This window comes from Catharus ustulatus, chromosome 2 (genome assembly GCF_009819885.2).
Source record: "Catharus ustulatus isolate bCatUst1 chromosome 2, bCatUst1.pri.v2, whole genome shotgun sequence".
NCBI classification, from domain to species: domain Eukaryota; kingdom Metazoa; phylum Chordata; class Aves; order Passeriformes; family Turdidae; genus Catharus; species Catharus ustulatus.
Genome location: NC_046222.1, coordinates 118,245,864 through 118,266,804, shown reverse-complemented (window position 1 = coordinate 118,266,804; position 20,941 = coordinate 118,245,864). Strand labels below are relative to the sequence as shown.

General features: G+C 38.0%; 1 protein-coding gene across 9 annotated transcripts in view; it reads right to left on the bottom strand.

The window, feature by feature from the left end:
* Positions 1–20,941, bottom strand: part of KDM6A (lysine demethylase 6A) — a 153,284-nt gene that overhangs the window by 115,153 nt on the left and 17,190 nt on the right. For all 9 annotated transcript variants that reach the window (XM_033051032.2, XM_033051033.2, XM_033051034.2 and 6 more), the window contains exon 3: positions 3,278–3,386. In XM_033051032.2, the coding sequence (XP_032906923.1) occupies positions 3,278–3,386 (109 nt within the window). The remainder of the gene's footprint in view (positions 1–3,277; positions 3,387–20,941) is intronic.

Below are 20,941 nucleotides of genomic sequence, written 5' to 3'. Positions count from 1 at the left end.
TGGGGAATAGCTGCTTTGTCAAAAAAGAAAGGAGGAACAATCTGATCAGAGTTAAGACAATTCTACTGGGGAAATGAAGTAGTTTTCACCAAGAAGAGTCAACATTCCATCTGAGGAAATCCCAAAGCCAAATTCTGATCAATCAGGATCAATACAATGGAAGATGAGCACAGAACCCACCCCGAACACGCAGGCAAAGCCAAAACCAATCCATCTGTAATCTTGGTGGTAAGTGAATACAAGTCAGTGTCTCACTGGATTCAAAATCTGCAAAAAGGCTGATCCTTGCATAGGGCCTTCTCCTAACAGCAGCAGAGTGCTGGTAACACAACAACTCCATTCCATGGCTGCAGAGAAAACCCTTTAGCTACCAACAGCAATTCAAACTTTCTGCATCTTGGGAAAACTGCAACCTGCAGAGCAGCTTCAGATCTTTTAAAGACTAGCAGTGGCACTGATACTCCAGTCTAAGCTCAGGTATAATACTGAGAAGAAAGAACCTCATCCAGTAATTTCTGATGTAAGCTTAGGTACTTTTCTTCAAGAAAAGTTTTCTTTTTAATGCAGAAAAACAAAAGCACATTGGTAGCCACTGAATTCCAAAATCAGTGACAGAAAACATTGCACTTCGAGGGATCTTACAATATTTAACAGGTTTCATTAAAAAAAAAATAAAGTTAAATAGACTTCAGCATCAGACACCAGCTTACTGCACATTTAAAGGCAGTCTGCCCCTCACTGATGCCCTCTGAATACAGGCAGAAAGGGCAGGATTAGCACCAACAATGTGAGTTTCAATGATGCAACCTGCCATGACTTTTCCCAAGATCCTTCTTATGGTGTATAAGTCCTAATTCTTACAAAGAAATTACCTAGAGTATCAGTACATTCAGAAGAATTAGCTACATCAAAACACTAAAAACATGCAACAAAATGCACCCAGCTGCATGATCCTCCTCTGCCAATGTGTCTGTGAAAAAATGAGACAGATCTAAAGAGAAGAAACTACCAACGTAAAACCCAGATCTGTCACCCCAACATTGCTTCATCTTGACCACTGATCCCAGTTCTACAGTCACAATTTGTTCTGCTCTGCACAAACTTCATTGCAAGCATTTCTAAGCAAAGGCCACTATTACTTCTGCCTTTATAAAAAACACTTCATACATCATATGCAAAGGTGCATGCATTTATTGGAGATATTTAATTAAGAAACAGGTTTTTAAGGGAAAAAGAAATTGTGGAGCATTATATATGCTGCTAGCTTGTGATATTTTATTAATTGCATCTATTTATTAAACACACTGACATCTCCATAACTTTGTCCATTACTAAATTCAGGCTACACAGATTTTTGGATCTGAAGACCATGGTCCTTCAGCACTTTACACTTCAGGAACTTCAGGACTTAAAATCTGGGTAAAATATATGTTTGTGACATCAAAACATTCTGAACTCTCTTTACTTTTCTGTTCTGAATCATATAACATTTAACTATAATGCAATTAGAGTGTATGACAATTAAAGTAACAAAATTTGTAATATCTAAGGAGATTTATTTTTACTTTGTAATGGAACAAGCATTCTGCTTTCTTCCAATAGCAGTAGTAAATTAGGTATGGAACACCTATGACTTTCTGCATTGAAGGTAATAATTTTACAGTCTATGGTACTAGAGTTCAAAAACTGTAGAGAACATGTCCCTCATTTAATTAAAAAATTCAATTTAAAAACCCCTTAAACTTCCCTTTTTACATTAATGGCGTGGGTTTTGTGTTGGTTAAATTGCCAGTGCACCCAACAGAATTATTTATTTATTGTTATGGTTTCTTTGTTATGTTTTATTTTTAAAATTCGTCCAGTATTTTCAACTACTACTATACTTCTTTGAAATGCAGATACTTTTTTTTAACAAGGTTTTTTTGTCTTCTTGAGGCTTTTTTACGATTGAGATGTGACTTTAAATAGGCATCTAAGAAAGTATTAAGGACTTTACTTCAGATTTTTAATGGCTTAATGTTTCTTCTCACATTGTTGTGCTAATGCTCTTTTACAGTACTGGAGAACTGATATTTTTAACCATCAATTGGATTTTTTATGCTTGTTTTTAAAACCATCCAGAGTAGAAGGCAGATGCCCCATCAGTAAACCCTGCCTCTGATCCTCAGCAACACCTGGTCCTGTCACTCTTAACTGCTATCAACTCAAAAGCAGAGTTAATACAGGTCAGTCTATAATCCTGGGCTGTTTTTTACTAAGTAAAATATATCCAGAAGGTCACACTGCACTCACACCCAGCTTTATTAGGGTAATGAGAAAGAGTGGTGTAAGTTTTTCTGCAGAGGGGTTGGCAGAATTTTCTTAGAACAAAATGGAAGCACCAAAGGATCAGACTATTCTTCACTAAATTTTAGAGACAGCATACTGCCATGTTCCCTGCAGGTTTTCCCATGCCTCTGGATTTGGAAACACCAGTGGTTATATCTCACTCATTGGATGGGATGGGGTAAAAGACAGATGCCTCCATCACCCAAACCCTTCTGAATTTACAGACTGAGTTTAGATACCTGCAAATTCCTCCTGAGCAGCATCAAATCTACATGTTTCTCACTTTAGGAATGTATGTCCCAGGAAGCCAGACTGACACTGTTTAATGTCAGACAGAGAATCAGTGGTCCCACAGACACTGCTTCAGGCAGCCCACAGCCAGCCTGAGTCACCAAGCAGTGCTGCTGAACTAGTGTCAGTTATAGCTCATTCCCTGCTCCTGCATCCCAAGGGAACTGCAACCAGTATCTGTGTTTGGAAAAAGGCATGGGGTGGGAGCACACATTTTCAGGGTGGGGGTGTTGTTTGTTTCCCTACACAAACAGAACTACATTCATGTTAAAATTAAAAAGCAATGACAATGAAAACAGACGTCCCATGGAAAAAAGAAATGCTCTAACCTGTTCTCACTCACACCCCCCACAATCACCGAGAGGCAGGCAGCCATCAGACAATGGGTCTGCCAGCCAACCTCATAATCACACCTCAACCAGGAGTGCTCTAGTTGAGTTTTTCTTTTTATTTAAAAAAAAAAAAAAGTAAGTAACAAGAAGTAAGAATAAAGTTGTTTTTGCAAAGATATCGCCAGTTTTAATTTTTTATGGGCTCTGAAATACAGTACAAACCAAGAAAACGGTGACTTAGCCCAACTGTTTTTCATTCTGCTGTGTCACTTACACTGAAAAACAACTCCCCAAAGACATTTACCAAAAGAACTAAAAATTCTTACCTTTTGGATAATCTTCCAATAAGAGGTTGAAGTGACCTAACTGACAAAAGAAATCAGACTCGACCTTTCCTTCAGCTTTCAAAATTAGCGATTCATAGCAGCGAACAGCCTGGGAAAAAGAAATACAAGGTTTTCAAAATTCTGCATTTTTACTAAAGGAAATAATAGGTTTTCCGAGAAATAATACAGTTTTTTATCAGCTTGAAAGACGAGGCCTACAAAGACTCTCAATAACAAAGTCAGTATAACTTTTCAAAGAAGAAATTTAATATTTAAGAACAGATTTGGAAGCTCCACTTCACTGATTCTAATGCAAATTGACAACAAATGAACAACAAATATTTTCCCTGGTTTATCTGTGGACATTCAAGTTCCCCAGCACAAAACAAACTCTAACTTACAAGACAATTATTAATTTTAAAATCTATGAAATACAAAAGGATTGATGTCACTCTTTCCAATCTGCAAGAAAGAAACCTCTCTGACTTTACTTTCATTGCTTTTTCCCCTAAAGAAATAATTTTTCATTATTTCACTAATTTTTGCTAAACCAAAGAACAAACTACCTCAACAACATGTTTGCTTACACAATTTATATATTTTCATGTGTTTCCCAAGATCCAACTCTTTACACATCTATCATAATTTACTTCCTTGTCCTAAAGTCAGAAATGTAAATCCAATCAGAAATTAATTTCAGTTTGAAAAAAACTGCCCCAGAAGTTTTTAAGTGACACATATAGAAGCAAAGAATGTTCTGTGCTATGAACACACTTTTAACAACTGAAGTGACACCTTCTATTCACCATAATTGCCATGATCTTTGATCTATTATCTGTAGCTCATGACTATTTACCTCCTGATCCTATTTACACTTTGGGAATGAGTAAATAAATAAATAAGTAAATAAAATCATTTTCTCAACTTTCTCAACTTATTAGCCCTTGAATTGAAGTAATTGAACAAACTTAAATGGGAGTCAGGGTCCTTTTCCCCAGCACAGTTCTCAAAAGCCAGACAGATTTCCAACGAATTCTAATTCCAGTTGGTAAATCTGTGACTTTCACCTATTTATGGTGTATGTTTCAAATTTGGTTGCAATTATGAACGCCTTGATTTTATTACATGACAGTGATCAAAGACCTTGGGTCCTTTCCAACTCTGCTTATTCCATGATTTTGTGAAATGAGGACCCTTCTTAAGAGATTTTATTAAAACTTGATATTCAAAGAGGAGGGGGAGAAATCAAGATGAATATCTAAATCAGCAGCCTTGCCCATGTTTATAATTTACTCTGAGTACACTTCTATTAATCATCAAAATGAGAAACACCAAAAATAAAATGAGGAAACGTTAGGAAATAGTTAAAACACATCTGTGGAGAACCCAATTACTAATCTAATCTGTTCTGAGTGGGTTGCAGTTTGTACCCCAAGACTGAGGTGTATCTCATACTTTATACTTTCACCTCCTTCCAAGCCCAGAAAATCCTTATTTTATGGTTGTTTTCAGAGGCAAAGTTCTGATGAACGAAAACAAAGCTATGCCGCTACAGAACTGTGCGTGTACATGCGGATTTGAAATCATTTAATAAAACATGAAATATGTTTACATAAATATAAAGTACATATTTCAAATTGTAGTTATTTGGCCATGTTCTGAAGATACCAAATTTAGATGTGTATTTGTCTCTGCCTCAAAGATCAGCTGCAAAACTTTTCCTTCACGCGCTGCAAGCTCTGCCCTAGCAAACTGCAGTGCAATTCTTTTCACCGTGGATCAAACATTTTATTCCCATCACTATGAACACTTCTTGCAGTCAGTCAATTCTCATTCTAAAGAACATCATCCCTAAAATCAGAAGCAAAGCACACAAGTCTGAAGTACATTTCTTAAGAACACTATTTGTGTATGTACTGACTCTTAAAATCAGGTTCACCAGTTGACTCATCTGCAAATATCTTAGTGCAGAACCTTGTTTTTGGCACAGTGCTTCCTCTCACCAGTTTTTTGTCTCATGTCTTGATTTGTACAAATAATAAAATTTTTTCATGGTGCCCCTAACATTACTTTTACATGTTGATTTGTAGACAGGCGTCCCTTTTTCTGATTTGCAATACCTGCTGCAGTTGCTGAAGAAAATAGTCACATTTTGATATTTTCTTAAATTGGTATTTTGTCTTTTACAATTCAGAGCATACAGAAACTGCCACCACAACAGGTAGCCTACAATAAATGCTGGAGAGGAAGCTAGGATAGTTTATTTCCTGAATTAGACTACAGGTGTTTAAAGAGAACTTGCCTTTATGAACAAATGTAACAGGATTTTTCTGTACAGATGTTCAGGGAAATTATAAATCACACGCACTTTAACATTTAAGTGTTTGGGGACCCTCAGGGTTCCCACAGCCCCTTTTTAAGTAAATCCTCATTAAAAGACATATCACACATTTCTGAAGCACAGTCTGTAGTAGGGATGTAAAAACCTGTGCCCAAGCCTTTCACACAGCTCAGAGCAATTCTCAACAAGGAGGATTTTCCCTTTATGTCAGAACACAAACTGAAGACAATGCTAAGCCATCTCACTGATGGCAGCACAAGGCAAGGCCTCAGACACCAGAACTTCCCCTTTCAGCCACAGTTAACTGTAAGTTATCTGTTCCTGCAAGAGTAATTCAATTACACCATTAAAGCAAACCCTCTCCTCTGACCTCTAGCTGGTTTGCAACATAACCAGCAGCACACTCCTATTTATGCAAACTTAACTTGAGAAGGCTGCTTGAAATGAATTTTTTTTAAATTCTTCCAGCACATTCTAACAAAATGAAACAGAAACTGAAAGCAAGAGTTACTTCCTTGGCAGGAACACCAAGTAAGCCCCTGGGTCTCTGCAGAAAAAGCAGGTTGGTCGCTGTGTGGCTCTTGCTCTTCCCAGAAGCCAGGGCAGAGACATCAGGCAAAGACTTACCCAACTCTGGTTTTGGTCAAGAAACTTTCTCCCCCACCAGACCAATCCACAAAGATCTTTAGAAACAAGTATTTTTCTGCACAGGTAAGAATTTGTCTCTGTTGAATGAATGGATGTAAAAGGGAGGTCAGAACTGCACATATCTGTATGTTCTCTTGGAAGGAACAACCAAAAGATCTCATTTTAGTGGTTCTTTAACTGCAAAGGCCACCTATGGCACCACTTGTGCAACCCATTTAAATTATCCTGAGACACTAAGAATTCTAAGAAGTTAAAATCCCCTGAGGTTTTTAAGCATTGTTATTTCTCCACACTGTATGGATCTCCAAGTGCATTCAATAGAGTCAGCCTTGGGAACTGCTAGTATTGACAAATTAACGAGAAAGAGAAAGACCCTGAAATGAAAAGGAACATTGCTACACAACATCGTACGCTTCCTTCCCTTTGTTCAAGGCTACAAGAAGATAAAAAAGGAAACCTGCAGAATTTAGGAACTTGGTAAAATAATCACCCACAGCTGCTTTGCAGTGAGGCAACCAGAGCAGAAGCAGGAAACCAATGCAGGAATGGCTGCAGGAAAAGAAACTGGCTCAGATGACACTAAAAAAGTAATAACATTCATGTTGTTTGAATGGCCACCTTCAGCTGAAGTAATATACTATTGTCACACAAATTCCCTCTCATTACATCATAGTTCATGACTGGGGATGTCTTGATTGCACAGATTCAACTATCCATTCTTAGGGCACCTTTAAATACAGTAAAGTGAAGAAGATGGCTTAGTGTATTTACCAACTCACAAAAGCTAGCAAATCTGTTCACAAAAGGAAGAAATAATTCTAAAATCACCTTTAAAATGTATTACAAGACCTTAGTGTGTTCCCTATTTATCATTCCAAAAGATAAGGAACTGGATCTTTTTCTGGATCGTTTTTTCCCTCCCTCTGTTTTAAAACCATTCCTTCCCCACACTCACAAAAAAAAAAAAAAAAAAAAAACCAAAACAAAAAAAACCCAACCAAACAAAACCAACCCCATAAACCAAATGTCAGTTTTGGCCATTATTAATATGATGTCATTTCATGAAGCAAAGACCCTAGACTTGAGAATATACCATAACAAAATAAATAAATATACCCTACCCAAACAAATCTAACTGATAAATCCAACAGATAAAACCAGAATTCTAAATATTGTATACAGGAGTCACAGAAACATTACAGCTCTGCTTTATAAATAAAATGGACAATGTTATTTTTACTTCAATTAGTATGAAGAAAAAAATTTCACCATTATCATTGGTTGCAATTGCTTGTATTTTACAGCACAAATTCAAACTACTGTTAAACAACTGTACTAAAAAAGAAAAAAAAAATCAATACAGCTTGTTCAGATTGTTTCTGAAGAAGATAATGTGATGTTATCCTTTCTGAACCATGACAAGCATGACTGACCAAAATGAAACTAAGCAGGGCTAAACTGCCAAACATGACAAAATATTAATTATTAATTCTTTAATATATTAATGATATGAAAATGGAGGAGTACACTGAGTCAGCAAATTTTTGCTTAAAACATAGGGAAAAAACCTGGCAACTACAGGGAAACAAAAAGCCAGCAATCTGAATTGTTAACATGGCAACAAGCGGCAGTAACAGAGCGAAAGAAATTACTTGAATTTTACTGGGTAATAAATTAACTGCTCAAGAAAAACACAGCATTTCAATGCAGACAATATAGTGTAAAATCACAAATTCAAAGCCTCAAGAAGTTCCTAGAACCTTCAATTTCACACTATAAAACACTACTGTATATGTAGATAAGGTGGGGGAGGGTGACAATACCGAACAGTTGCTGCCTCTTTTTCTTGGGCCTCCAGTGACCCAACTGGATGGGCTTTGTGAGCAGGTAATGAGAACAGAGATTCCACATGAAATTAGAGAGGGAGACAGCAGCAGTCTCTTGACAAACAAAATACACACTACAGTACTGGTTAGAAACAGAATGTTAATGAGCTCATATTTTATCCTTCTGGAAAATAAACTAACTACACGGACAGTGTTGGCCACCAAGGCGACAACCACACATCCACCACTGCTCCGTCCAAGGGGCACCTCCAGACCAGGAAAGCCAAGTGTGTGTGTGCTGGGCTCCTGCTCCCTCCCTCAGGACCTCTGAGGAGCCACTGAAAAGCTGATTTTCCCATCCCTTCCTCCTTTCCACAATTCACCCAAATGCAAACGTGATCTGCTAACAACAATGACAACGATTTGCTACCGCCCAGAGAACCTCCTGGTGAAGTTCCAGCTCCTGCTCTGCAGCAACGGGGGTGTGAGCAGGGCTCGCTTCAGCTAAGCACAGAGAACAAAAGACAAGCCTGAATTCTTCAGAAGTTAAAACTATTTTTCCCCCATCAATGACTGGCTAGATACACATCACCTTCTGAGCTGTAGATGATTTACAAGAACATCTCATTTACTTCTGCAGAGAAAAAGCACACCATTCTTATTTGACTGAAGATAACCCAGATTAATGCAGCAGATCCTCCATTGAAGGTTCTCATTATGTATGGCACAATATCCTTAACTTCCTTTACTTTCTTATTCAATAGCAATTCCCACTACAGCTTTCAAAGCTTCTTTATATGCTCTGTCTTTGCGATGCTCATATTCTGTTATGAAATTTCTCTCTCAATTTCGCACGTTTATTCTCCTTGTATTTCATGTATGGACTCTGCTATTTCAGGAGCCTCAGTAAGAGTGCTGAAAGTACCGCTTGCTGGACACAAATACACTCAGACCCCAAAACATTCATGCCTCAAGAAGGAAAAACATGAACTGGCCTCTTCACGACATTTTTACGGCATATTGGAATGTTACGAGCTTATTCTAGTCTGCTGGTAACACTTAGGATCAAAGCCTTTATCATTTCAGGGACAATTAATAAAGAACAACAGAAACTGATCCTCCTCAAACACTTCTCAAGAAATCTATCATCAGTTTTGGCTAATTTATTTTCTTATGATGGATGCTTCATGAAACAGGATACAAGAATAAACAGTGCAGGCAATAACGAAAAGCAGCTGCACACGAGCTACACGCACAGCCTGATGGTCACAACTGAGATGAATTTTCTTTAAAAGCCACTACTTGTAGTCCAAGACTTTTGTGCTTCCAGATTATACTGAACATGTAAAAAACATTTTTTGTTCAAATGATGCCTATGGGAGATGAGAGATTACACAGTAAGGAGCAGAAGTAAGGCCAAGGTTGCTAAACTTACAAGGGAAAATTAACATGAACCCAATTAACACTGAAAACTGAGGGATATTGCTTCATAAAAAGCACACAACTGTAGAACAGAATACAAAACAGAATACATGCAAATCAATGACCAAATGGAGAAAAGTGACCTTTTAGTGGAAAATAAAAAACCCAACTTGCCTCCCTTGAATACAGAACACTTGCAAGACATCCTTGACAAGTGTTTTCTGTCAGACAGATGCAAACTCAATAGTTTACATATTAAAAATAGTTTACATACATAAAATACAGGAAGCTTAGTCCTTTGCAGCTGACAGTGTCCATAACCAACTGGATTTTATGAAAAATTTGTTGACTGGCGCTCATGAGGTGAATCACTCTGCGTTAAATCTGAGTCCACCTGGAGGATGCAATCCTCTTATTATTTCTCTTAAATACAGTCAAACTTCCAAATATCAATGTCTGTGTACATACACACACACCCCCACATCATTTCTAGAAATTCTAAATTATTAGCAAACAATCATCTCTATTCTCTCCCTAAAATATTTCATAATCAGGTGACTCCAGGGATTATGGCAAATTTTATATGGAATTCCATCATTCAAATTTCTTTCTAGTTAATCTTCACAAAAAAACCCAAACAAACACAAGCAACTCTCTTTTTTTTTCCAAGTGGCAGTAGATTTTTCATAGGCAATTGGAACATTATTTTTATCTGAGACTATAGGAACATCTTTTTGGCTATTTTTACCACAGTAAGTCTATTCAAGTAGAATTGCAGCACCTTAATTTAGCAATTGTTCAAGCTCATGAAGAGTTCACCACACACTAAAATTTAATACCACTAAATCTGATTTTATTCTAGCAATTCTCACCTATATAACACAGAGCACCACAAATGAGGTGTGGCATGTCATACTTCAGAACATTTAGATAGCTAACACTGATAGACAACTTATCTTTTTTCTAAATGTTAAACCAGTTTTATCTAGGAGTCTGTGGAGTTTCATACAGATTTTAAGTCAGATATGATAAAGAAATAAGTAGTTGGTTTTGTTTTCACTGGGTAAATTGTTTTGGAGATACAATTCAAATCAACGCAGAAAAATACAACCAAACACAGAAACCCACCCACAAATAAAGCCAGAATCTGCACTAATAGCTGCCTGTTTTACCTAAGGAAAAAAATCTGAATAGCTTATTTATGCAAATATCTCTGGATCTGGACACACGTCTTTGGAAATGTAGCACTGCCTATCAGGCACCAAGCATAAGAATGACAATGAAACAAAGAAAAAAGAAGCCTGAAAAAGAAAGAAGTACTAAATAGAGAACAATGTACATACATATGCACAAGACAGTGTCTACCAAGACTGACACAACAAATAGATATGTGTTAATATACCTAGTTTCAGACTAAACAGAATGGTTTTTCTGTACTGTCTGAAAACAACTCTATATATAAAGGCAACTATTACAAAATATTTAAAAGCTACCACCAACTGCTCTGGTCTGCTAAACCTGCCCAGTCTAAACTTCAGTCTCAAAAGGGTTCAAGCACTAGAGATGGCCTGGTGCTCAGAAATAATACTGCTGATAGCTTAGTCTGAAAATACAAGGAAAAGATGATTTATTTCAGAAGAATGGAAGTGAAAATGGGTCAGGAGCTGTTTCATAAAGAAAGTGTAAAAACTAATGCTAATAGGGTGGGAAGTGTGGAATTTTCAGCACCACAGGACATACAAAATTGGTAAAGGCACATTAAGACACAAAGGATAAAAAAAAATCTAGACAGAATGAACCTGGTTTTAAATACTGAAATATCACTATTTCAAGGAGTCTCACAATGCTGGTACTTTTAAAATTACCACAGCCAATGCAGCAAAAGGGTCCATCCCAATGATTTTCCATCACATCACTGAAATCTCCCATACAGCTACAGTCCACATATCACATTCCTTTTTCCAAAGCCATTCATATTTTCTCCTCTGTGGCTGCTTAATTATGCTTACACAATTATGCTCACATATAAAAATGAGCAACACTGGAACATAACCAAATGTGCATGAAAACAAGCCTGCATAGAAAAATAGTTTGTAGGAGAATTTTATGCACAGAAAACACCTTGAAAAGCACAATAATTCCCACCAAGAGCTGTAACCCTTGTCTGCTAATACCAGCAAACACCAAACCTTTTCCCTCACCTTTTCCCTCCTCTTGTGACAATCTTAATGAACAGAAATTGCAATGAGGAAATAAGAGGAATACAATCCTCTAGATACAGTCCACAGTTAATGAGCAGCACCACTTCTGAATGGCAGAGCTGGGGAACCTTATTCCAGGAAAGAATAAATGTCTTATTTCTGCTATGTGGCAGTAACAGGTAGAGGAAGTATATTCATAGAGATTTCAGATTTTACATTTATGCACTACAAAGCCCACGACCAACTTATTTTACTAGTATGCATTTGCATCATAATGTGCAGTAAACACCAACTAAAATGACAATACATTCAAAACATTGCTTGGGAACTGGCCAGCAGAGTCTTCTGGTAAGTAAAACCTGATAGTGAATTGTCACAGGTAAAACATCCTGAAGACTCCTGGAGCTGCAGGGTGAACAGCCATGCAGGTTGTCACCACAGACTGTTTTCATTAACATTTTCCAGGAGCTGGACATAAAATCTCCTTCTTGAATAATGCTTCCCAAGCCCTATCAAATTTGACACCCAATATACAGATGGACATTAAAAAATACCAGACATTTTTGTATGAAGCTTAATGCCAATTCTCCATCTATTTTGTATGTATTTACAGGGACACTACTGAACTAGCAAACAGAGACTGCTTCAAAGGATGAAGCTCCTGGTAAGTACAGCAGGTCAGAAACCAATTCTATTATAGGAGAGAAATAGGATGCACAAAAAATTCACAAGCACATTAAAACTGTCTACTAAGGACCTAAATCTAGAAAGATCAAGATGCAAAGCTTCACTTTATTTTAAAAAAAGATTTAAATTTGAGTTGTCCATACTTATCACAAGTGCCATCGGTATCAGATTGCAGAGACAACCTCACTTTTAAAGCTAAAAGTGACCACAATGGTTCTCTGCAGGACAGAGGCAGAATCACAGGCACTAAGCTTCCACCTACACACAGAGAACTCTGTTCCAGCCATGCCTTCCCCATCCACAACTAGAGTATGACCTTGGGTAGAAAAGGAGGATTTTGTGATTTAAAACAAACAGTTGGATAAAGAAAAATGCAGTCCATTAGAGGTGGATACTGACTGAGGTGTTTGGGCACACCACCATCTGTCCTGGCTGAACACTGCAAAAGACTCAATTATGAGCTCTCAGTTCCATCATCAAGATCATGATCCTTCCAGCAGAAGGATCTGCAAGGAATCTTTTATACAATGCTCAAAGTACAATACCCCCTCCTGTTGGGCCTTTCACTCACCACATACTCTGACTACTTCAAGCACAGTACTCCAACACTCGTGGACCAAAAGCCACCAATTCAAAAAGTCACACCTAACTCTTCAAAATGTAACTCTAATTATAAAAAAATGGTTAAAGTTGTACTGTATTTCAACTTTAACAGCAAAGGTTAAAAATTATGAAATAAACAGAAATCCAAAACTAGTTTCCTCATCTTCAAAACATCATTAACTATAGAATGTTATGAGTTTAGTTAAAAACTGCCACAAAAATGTGTCACTACACTTTAGGAAAAGCAATACACACCCCTAACATACTTGTTTCTAAAGGTCAACCTTGTGCACTTCTCTTAATTAAATTTTGCACACAATTCATGAACCTTAGACTGTTCAATACATGTACCAGTCCCAAAAAGAAAATAGCTGATGGCCATTTGTCTCTTAAAAATGTCTATTTGTAGACTAAAAAACTGCACAATGTGGATTCCACTGTATAGAACCCAAATCTTTAGCCCAGCATTTACTGTGTGTTGCACCCACACCACCTTTCAGCACCTCTAAGTGTAACACTGCTTGACTATCAGAACCAGAGAAAATTTTTAAAAATTTTAAATTTTAAAATAATTTTAAAACAAACAAATTGTTAAAAAGCATTTTATGAACCCACTGAGGTGTGAAATCCACTACCAGAAATTTGAAATGGGACAGAGTACCCCAAAGGAGGTGTGAGGATCAGCACTGAACACCAGAAAGTTCTATTAGAACCATTCATAAGCCAGGATGTGAATTTGCGTCATACACCAACTCTGAAGAGTCCCTTATAATAAATTACTGTAACATTTGCATTTGAAATGAAATAATGCTAGAAATAACTGAATTCTATATATCAGACATTTCTTGAGAAGGTTTTTTTTTGATGAACATGCCATATTCCACAGAACTCACTCCACAAAAGGTGCTTCCCTAAGTTCTCTCTTCAGCTAAAGCTGTCATGACTTGGGTCTTTAGATGAACAATCAATTCTGACATTATTTCCAGTGGCAAACATCAATTTCAATTACACATTAATGCCAAACCCTACAATGAACTTTAGCAGTTTTACTGGCAATATAGTTTCGAAAATGCAACTAACTTGATATTGAAAAAAAACACACCAAAATTGTGACCCAAAGCCATAAAGTCACAAAGAAGTCTCCATTAGAAGGACAGTTCCTTAACACTAAAATGTTGACTGTCATCCTTTTTAAGGTTTTGGAGGAACAGGACACACCCTTGTCTCCCATTTCACTGTCACTAATGTAATCTTTGTTTACAGGATAAATTCACCTTCAAAGCACTCAATGGCCTGATCATAGATCTCTGAATTGATAGAATACAGAATACATGTCAACTGCAGCTAACAAAATCTCTTCACAAAGCAGGAAAAGCTAATTTCCACAGAAGACTGGATTTTTTTCAAGTACTGGTCCCAAAGAGTTGAATTCATTATTAGAAAACGTATGTGGAAAGGTGCACACACTTTTTATTTGCCTTCCCTAATACACACAAGCACTCCACTACACACTGAAAAATCTCTGCCCAAACGTTGTGTCACCATGAAAAAGCAATTGCCCTAGAGAGAAAACAGGGAAAACAGCAGAACAACCACAAATAAAAATCTCTGAATCAAGCATAGCAGTGAGACACTGAATTCAGTTCTAAAGAGTACACTGGGCACAACCAGAGGAGTGGCAAATAAAAGCTCAGACAGAATAAAGCAGTGAGAGGGAACACCACGTAGGAGATGAAACTTTTGTCACAGGAAAATGCCAGAGAAGGAAAGCAGATCATGGTTTACTCAAGCCCTGAAGGACAGCACCTTCTCCACTGCTACCATTCCATCCCTACTCCAGCCAGATGCACAGCATCCTCCCATCATCACCCAGCCACCCAACACAAAGCATCTCCACAAAATAATCACTTCAATCATGCCAGTCACTAAGAGAACGAGTGATTATCCCTCTGCAGGGAATGTCTGGGGAGGATGAAAAAAATACAAAGGTGAGAAAGTTTAAGAACAGTTGAAAATGTATCAAATTTAAAGACATTCTCAAATATTCATAAAAGGAGAAAGGTAGCATGCAAGTCAGTCCCAAATGTCAATCTTTTTAAGCCCTTTATTTTAAAGTGTCATCAGTAGTATAAAAAGCTCTTTCTTCACTGCTTTCTGCAGTAACAGATTTTCTTACATCCAAAAAAAGCAAACCACATCATTCTGGACCACCTGTGGCCTGTCCTGTGAAAGCAACAGGAGGTGGGTAACCTTTATCCTTAAGCTTGGAAACATAAATAACACTTGCACATGAGAAAGAGAATATTGATGTTGTCTTTAGGCCACAGATGGAGAACTGGCATCTCCTGAGGCACGTGTGGTTCACAGGGAAAAACTTCTGACTGGCAAGGCTGAATTGCTGTCCAATGCATGGAAAGCACTCCAGAAACATCAGTATGTTGAAAATAGACAGTAATTTCACAATTATAAACTGCACCTGATTATAAGCCGCACGTTACAATACAGAGTGTGATAAAAGGTATCTGTTCTATCACCATCTGTTGAGGGTGGGGGCAGTGATCCTGATCTCCCTGGGAGATATTCTGCTAATGGGCCATCCATTGAAACCAGGCAGGGCATTGTTCTTTATCTTTTCACAACCCATCCTTCCTCCAGCCAGTCATTTTCTGCTCATGGCCATTGAGTCCCACTGTGGGACTGATAAAATTACTGCATCCCATTGGAAGTTGCTCCAGCCAGGGGGAAGAGCCCAACATTTCTTACCAAGATAAAAACAGAGGTTTTGGGACACTAAGGGAGCCCCTTTCTCCACTGGACTCCAGAGGAAAACCGGATTTCTCCACATCCCCACTGGAGCTCCGGAGGGAAACTGCACCTTGTACAGGAGCACTGCTCCAACTGAGCCACATCTGTCACTGCAGGAGGATGCAGCCACCATGGAATGGGACTGCTGCCAACACCCTGCCTGACGGGTGTCAGGTTGTACTCTGACTGTGTCAGGGTTTGGGGTTTGTTTCTTTGTAGTGCTGTATTTCTATTTTAATTTCCCTAGTAAAGAACTGTTATTCCTAATTTCCATATCTTTGCCTGAAAGCCCCTTGATTTCAAAATTATAATAATTTGGAGGGAGGGGGTTTCCATTCTCCATTTCAAAGAGAAGCTCCTGCCTTTCTCAGCAGACACCCGTCCTCCAAACTAAAACAGCAACTTTTTGTTCTTTGTCCATATATAAGCCACACCTGATTATAAGCCGCACTTTGGGTTCGGACCAAAATTTTAGTCAAAATGGTGCGGCTTATAATCGTGACATTAGTGAAACTTCTTTTGCTGTGAGGTAACTTGAAACACTCCAAGTCTTTGTGGAACATCGAAACAAAGTTTGAAGTTCCACACATTCCCACGTGGCTGCTCATGTCATGCCAGTCCCTCTCATAAAGACTCAAAGGAGCACAACCTCAACTTCATCCTCCTTTCTGCCATAAGGCTTCCATCCACAGTGCCCTTACACTGCCCAATGTGCAGCAGGAATAAATAAATTTGTTAAAATTTATTCTTCCTGTGCAGTAATGGCATGAGGTTTGACACTCTGGGTCAGTCTCCTGCACTTGTTTCACATTCAACAGTTCAATTTGCTTTCGTTTCTCTTGTGACTCAGGCCAACCTCTACCTAAAATCCATTTTCACACATATTTTATAGTGTCTAAGTGGCACAAAATTCAACATAAAAGGAGAACTGCTGTAATATTAACTACACTTATTGGTGGTACCCTATCATCCTATAATTATCTCCATAATTTGCCATGATAAGATATTGGCCTTTGGACTGAATTTATGGTCTTATTTTAGGTTTATCAACTGTAAATGAGTAAGGATATTGCAAGTCCAAACCACACCCATCAGATGGCTTTTGAAAGGCAGTGTGGGAGACACGTAGCAGTAAAACATTATACTGCCACGTAAGATCCTGAACTCTGGGACAGGCTTACCAAAACTACTAAGAAAACCAAACTCACATACATTAATTACTGGATTATAAATCAATAAACCAAGATGAGTATATGCTGCCAGCATAAGGCAGATGAAAAAAGCATAAAGGACTTGAGTTCAACAAGGACAGACTTCCACCAAAGTTAAAATAAGATGACAATAAGTCAGACAATAGTCAGCTCTGTGCAGCAACCTGCAATAATAAAAGATTAGCTCAGCTTTTACATGAACCCACATTGTTGAAAAAGCAGCAAAAGAAAGAGGTTAGCATACAGAGGTGGTTTTTTTTTCCCCTTTATATTTTTCCAGACTACATCAATTTAAGTTCAGAAACTTTCTGGGCACAGATGGGAAATGCTCCTGATGGATTTTCCTTCCATTAATTTCCCCCTCCACTTTGTAAAACCATGTCCACTCATCTCACACTAACAATACAGGACAGCCAGCAGCTCCACAGACCCAGTGCAGGGAACCATCTTGTTCTGAATCTGCTTCTTGATAGTTTCAGTTCATATTCCCAAGCTCTTGCAGTAGAAGAGAGAGAAAAACCTGTACTAAAAGCAGAATTATTCATATCATCTCAGCAGATCCTATACAATTTCTCCACATTCAGTAAAGACAGAAATTGAAAAAATTTAGAAGAGAATTGCAGGGGTAAGAGCAAAGAGTCTCTCTTGTAAAAGGAAGTGTAAACATCTCAAATTATTTACCTTAGCAAATCAAAAGCTACTATGACTTCTCTACAAGTACCAACAGGACAAACACCAGGGAAAGAGAAGAGTTATTTCAGCCTAACATCAACAGTGCCAAACAAATGTATCACTTTACACCAAAAATTAAAATAGTATTTGAAGAATCAGAAAATTAGGTTTTTGAATAGTAGTCAAATGTAAACAGTAGAAACAAAAGGGTTCTTTCAAGTACTCTTTGGTATTACATACAAGACAACAATTTTCATAAATATAATGCCATTACATGTATCTGTATCTGTGACACAGCCACATGCAATGTGAAGGGACAGGCTGGAAAAACAACCAGGAACTCTCACATAAATCTATGTATTCTTTTGTGTTCCCCCTCAAAGAGTTTGCACAAGACTTTTGAAACAATTTCTGTTCAAGTGAGACCAATACCAACACTTACTATAAAGAGCTGAATTGTTAAGCAAAGGGCTTATGCCCTTGAGGCACTTCTGAATACGAGTATTTGAGAAACTTTAGGTAAAATTAACTCCTTCATATTTCGAACTACCACATCCTTACTGTGCAGACAGGAGGCAAACACAGTGTAAGTGGAGGGAATAACCACAGAACCAAACCCCACATAGTATCTGCTATCTGTCCAGCTTCAACAACAAAAATAATTGTGAGGCTCAGTGCTTGCAGTCTTTCTAAAAAATATCAACTTTAAATATTAATTAATGAAGGAATGTAATTCTTCAGCAAATATATTTAATTTTTACAGAACAAAATCTACTTCTTATGGTCCTTCAGAAAATATTTTGGCTTTAATTTCAGCATTATTTCATAGGAAAGTGCTAATACTGTGGGTATAACAGTATCACTTAAACAAACAAAGCTTTCCATGCTCGTACAAAACAGCTTTCCAGTTTTCTTTTATACCAAGAATACTGCTTTTCAAAACTCTCTTGTGAAATAATATTCTACAAATTTTCAAGAAAAGTTTTAGTTTAACAACTCTGCAGGGAAGAAAAATGAAAGAGTAAAAAAATATTCACCAAAACTCAGCAGCATTACACATTCTGTGACATGCTTTCAAAACATCATGTAGAACATGGTTTGGAAGAAAAATATCAAATGGTTATTCCTAACTTTGCTCATAAATAAAGAGGTAACAAACAACAAAACAAACATCACCCTCCCTCACAGGAGTAAGACTGGATATCACTTCTTGAACATCTTTGGCTGTCTCGTGCCCAGCAGGCACTGCCTGGCATAGCACAGCACCCAGGAAAGAGCTCTCTGACCTCCAGAGATAACAGCAACAGGCTACAAGAAAGCCAGGCCCTCAGCAATCATCCTGGTCACACATTTTAAACAGATCTCTAACACTAGCTACAGTCTCCAGTTCTCTGAAGTATGTTCCAAGTAATGGTTCACAGCCCTTTTTTTGTTTTTTTTAAATATGTTCCCCCCACCCACTTTCAGATGAGCAGACACACAGTTCACTTTCTGCTGCATCATTTATCTGGTTGGTACGCTTCAGACACAGACTTGCTCCTTTTTCCAAAACACATGTAAGAAGCTACTGTCACCCAGTATTTCAAAATGGTCTTAATTCTCTACAGTAAAGGAATGGCAATTTTTCTCTCAAAAACAGAAATCCCAATAAGACCAAACGAAAACTAAAAAAGCAGCAGCAGATGCAGCAAAATACAGCGTTACAGTTGGATTCTGCTGTCATTTTTGTACAGGAATCAAAAATTAAATAGCTGATTTATTATTCATTTTCATAACCCAAGTCTGTTTTCATATTGATGTCCTAATGCTGCTACTTGCTTTCACTATCAGAAAGTCACCATTGTCTCCCGTGATCACAGTGAAAACTACAGATAGTGATATCACTACCACTATTTTTGTACACTTTATCTGTAAAAAATACACCTTTTAAATAGATAGTGTAGCTCCAAGTTGGCCAAACAGGTTTTCAGTGTGACATGCTAAGTATAAAAATACTAAGTGAAAAGACCTTTGTCAATAAAATTTAACACATAGTTTGTTAGCAAGTAGAATCTTGTGTGAAGCCTCCCAGAAGGCACAGAGCAACTAAATAATGTCCTGAAAACAGGAAATACACAGTTCTGCTCACAAAGATGTGACATGGGGCACTGGAAAGCAGCTGTTGGTATTCCAGCTGCACTGGTGGCAGCTGTACTCTACAGTCAAGAAATTAAGCAAAAAAGTATGAACTGTTACATTATGCTTTCCCCTTGAGGAATGTCATGAGCCTGACTGCTAATGATGAAATGAGAAAATATTTCTGTGCCATAAGAAATCCACTGTGATTTATTTAGCAGTGCCTTCTACAGGCAGGGACACTGAAGTCACCACAACCATCAGCAGCTACACCAGACAGCAAATCTCAAAATTGGCATAGGTAGGTAGATCATTTGGTATGGGGAAAAAAAGCAGAGCTGAGTCTTCCTGGAAAGCAGCCTAGGAACTGTGACATGAGCAGCTCTGCTTCAGGTGCAGACAGGGGCAAGGAGCACATGCACACTACAGACCTGGAAAAACAAAAGGTCACTCATGGAAGTCAGAGTTAAATTTATGCCCATGGGCACAACTTCATTCTCTGATTCCAAAAGTCTTGCTAGACCAGTCTGGAAGGTCACAAGCTACCACAGAACAAAGTCCACTGCACAAACCAAAATTCTGTGCTGTTAAGGAGTACTCTGGGAAGAGGAAGCACAAAAGAAATAATCCTTATTTTACTACAACAATCTCAGTAGTTGCATTCCAGGGGGACTACCTATGGCATAAGCCATCCTTAGGTAAATAATACTATGCAATTCTCAAACATCCCTGAAAACTCTGCCAGGAGGATTTATGGGTTATACATTCAAAACTCCCCCAAAAGTTCAGTTGGCACCTCCTTCACTTCCAAGACTCATTTCCAATCACCAGCAGTCACCCACTTCACGATCTCAAGTGCCAGATGCAACAAATAGGTCAGTTTGTATCTGCCCTCCAGATCTCCGGTGAGGCAAGCATCAGATAAAGGAGACTCGAAATTTAGAGCAGCTTCAGAAAGAAAAAAAAAATCCATTATAGGGTGGGATCCCCCCAAGGGATGGACCCAAGGTTAGCACTGCAAGCCTTCCTCACACTCTGATCTTTCCCTCACCTCTGTTCAGCCAGTGAGAAGCAAAACCTTTCATATTTTAGAGGCCTATATTTAGACTGAACAATGAATAGGAACATTCATG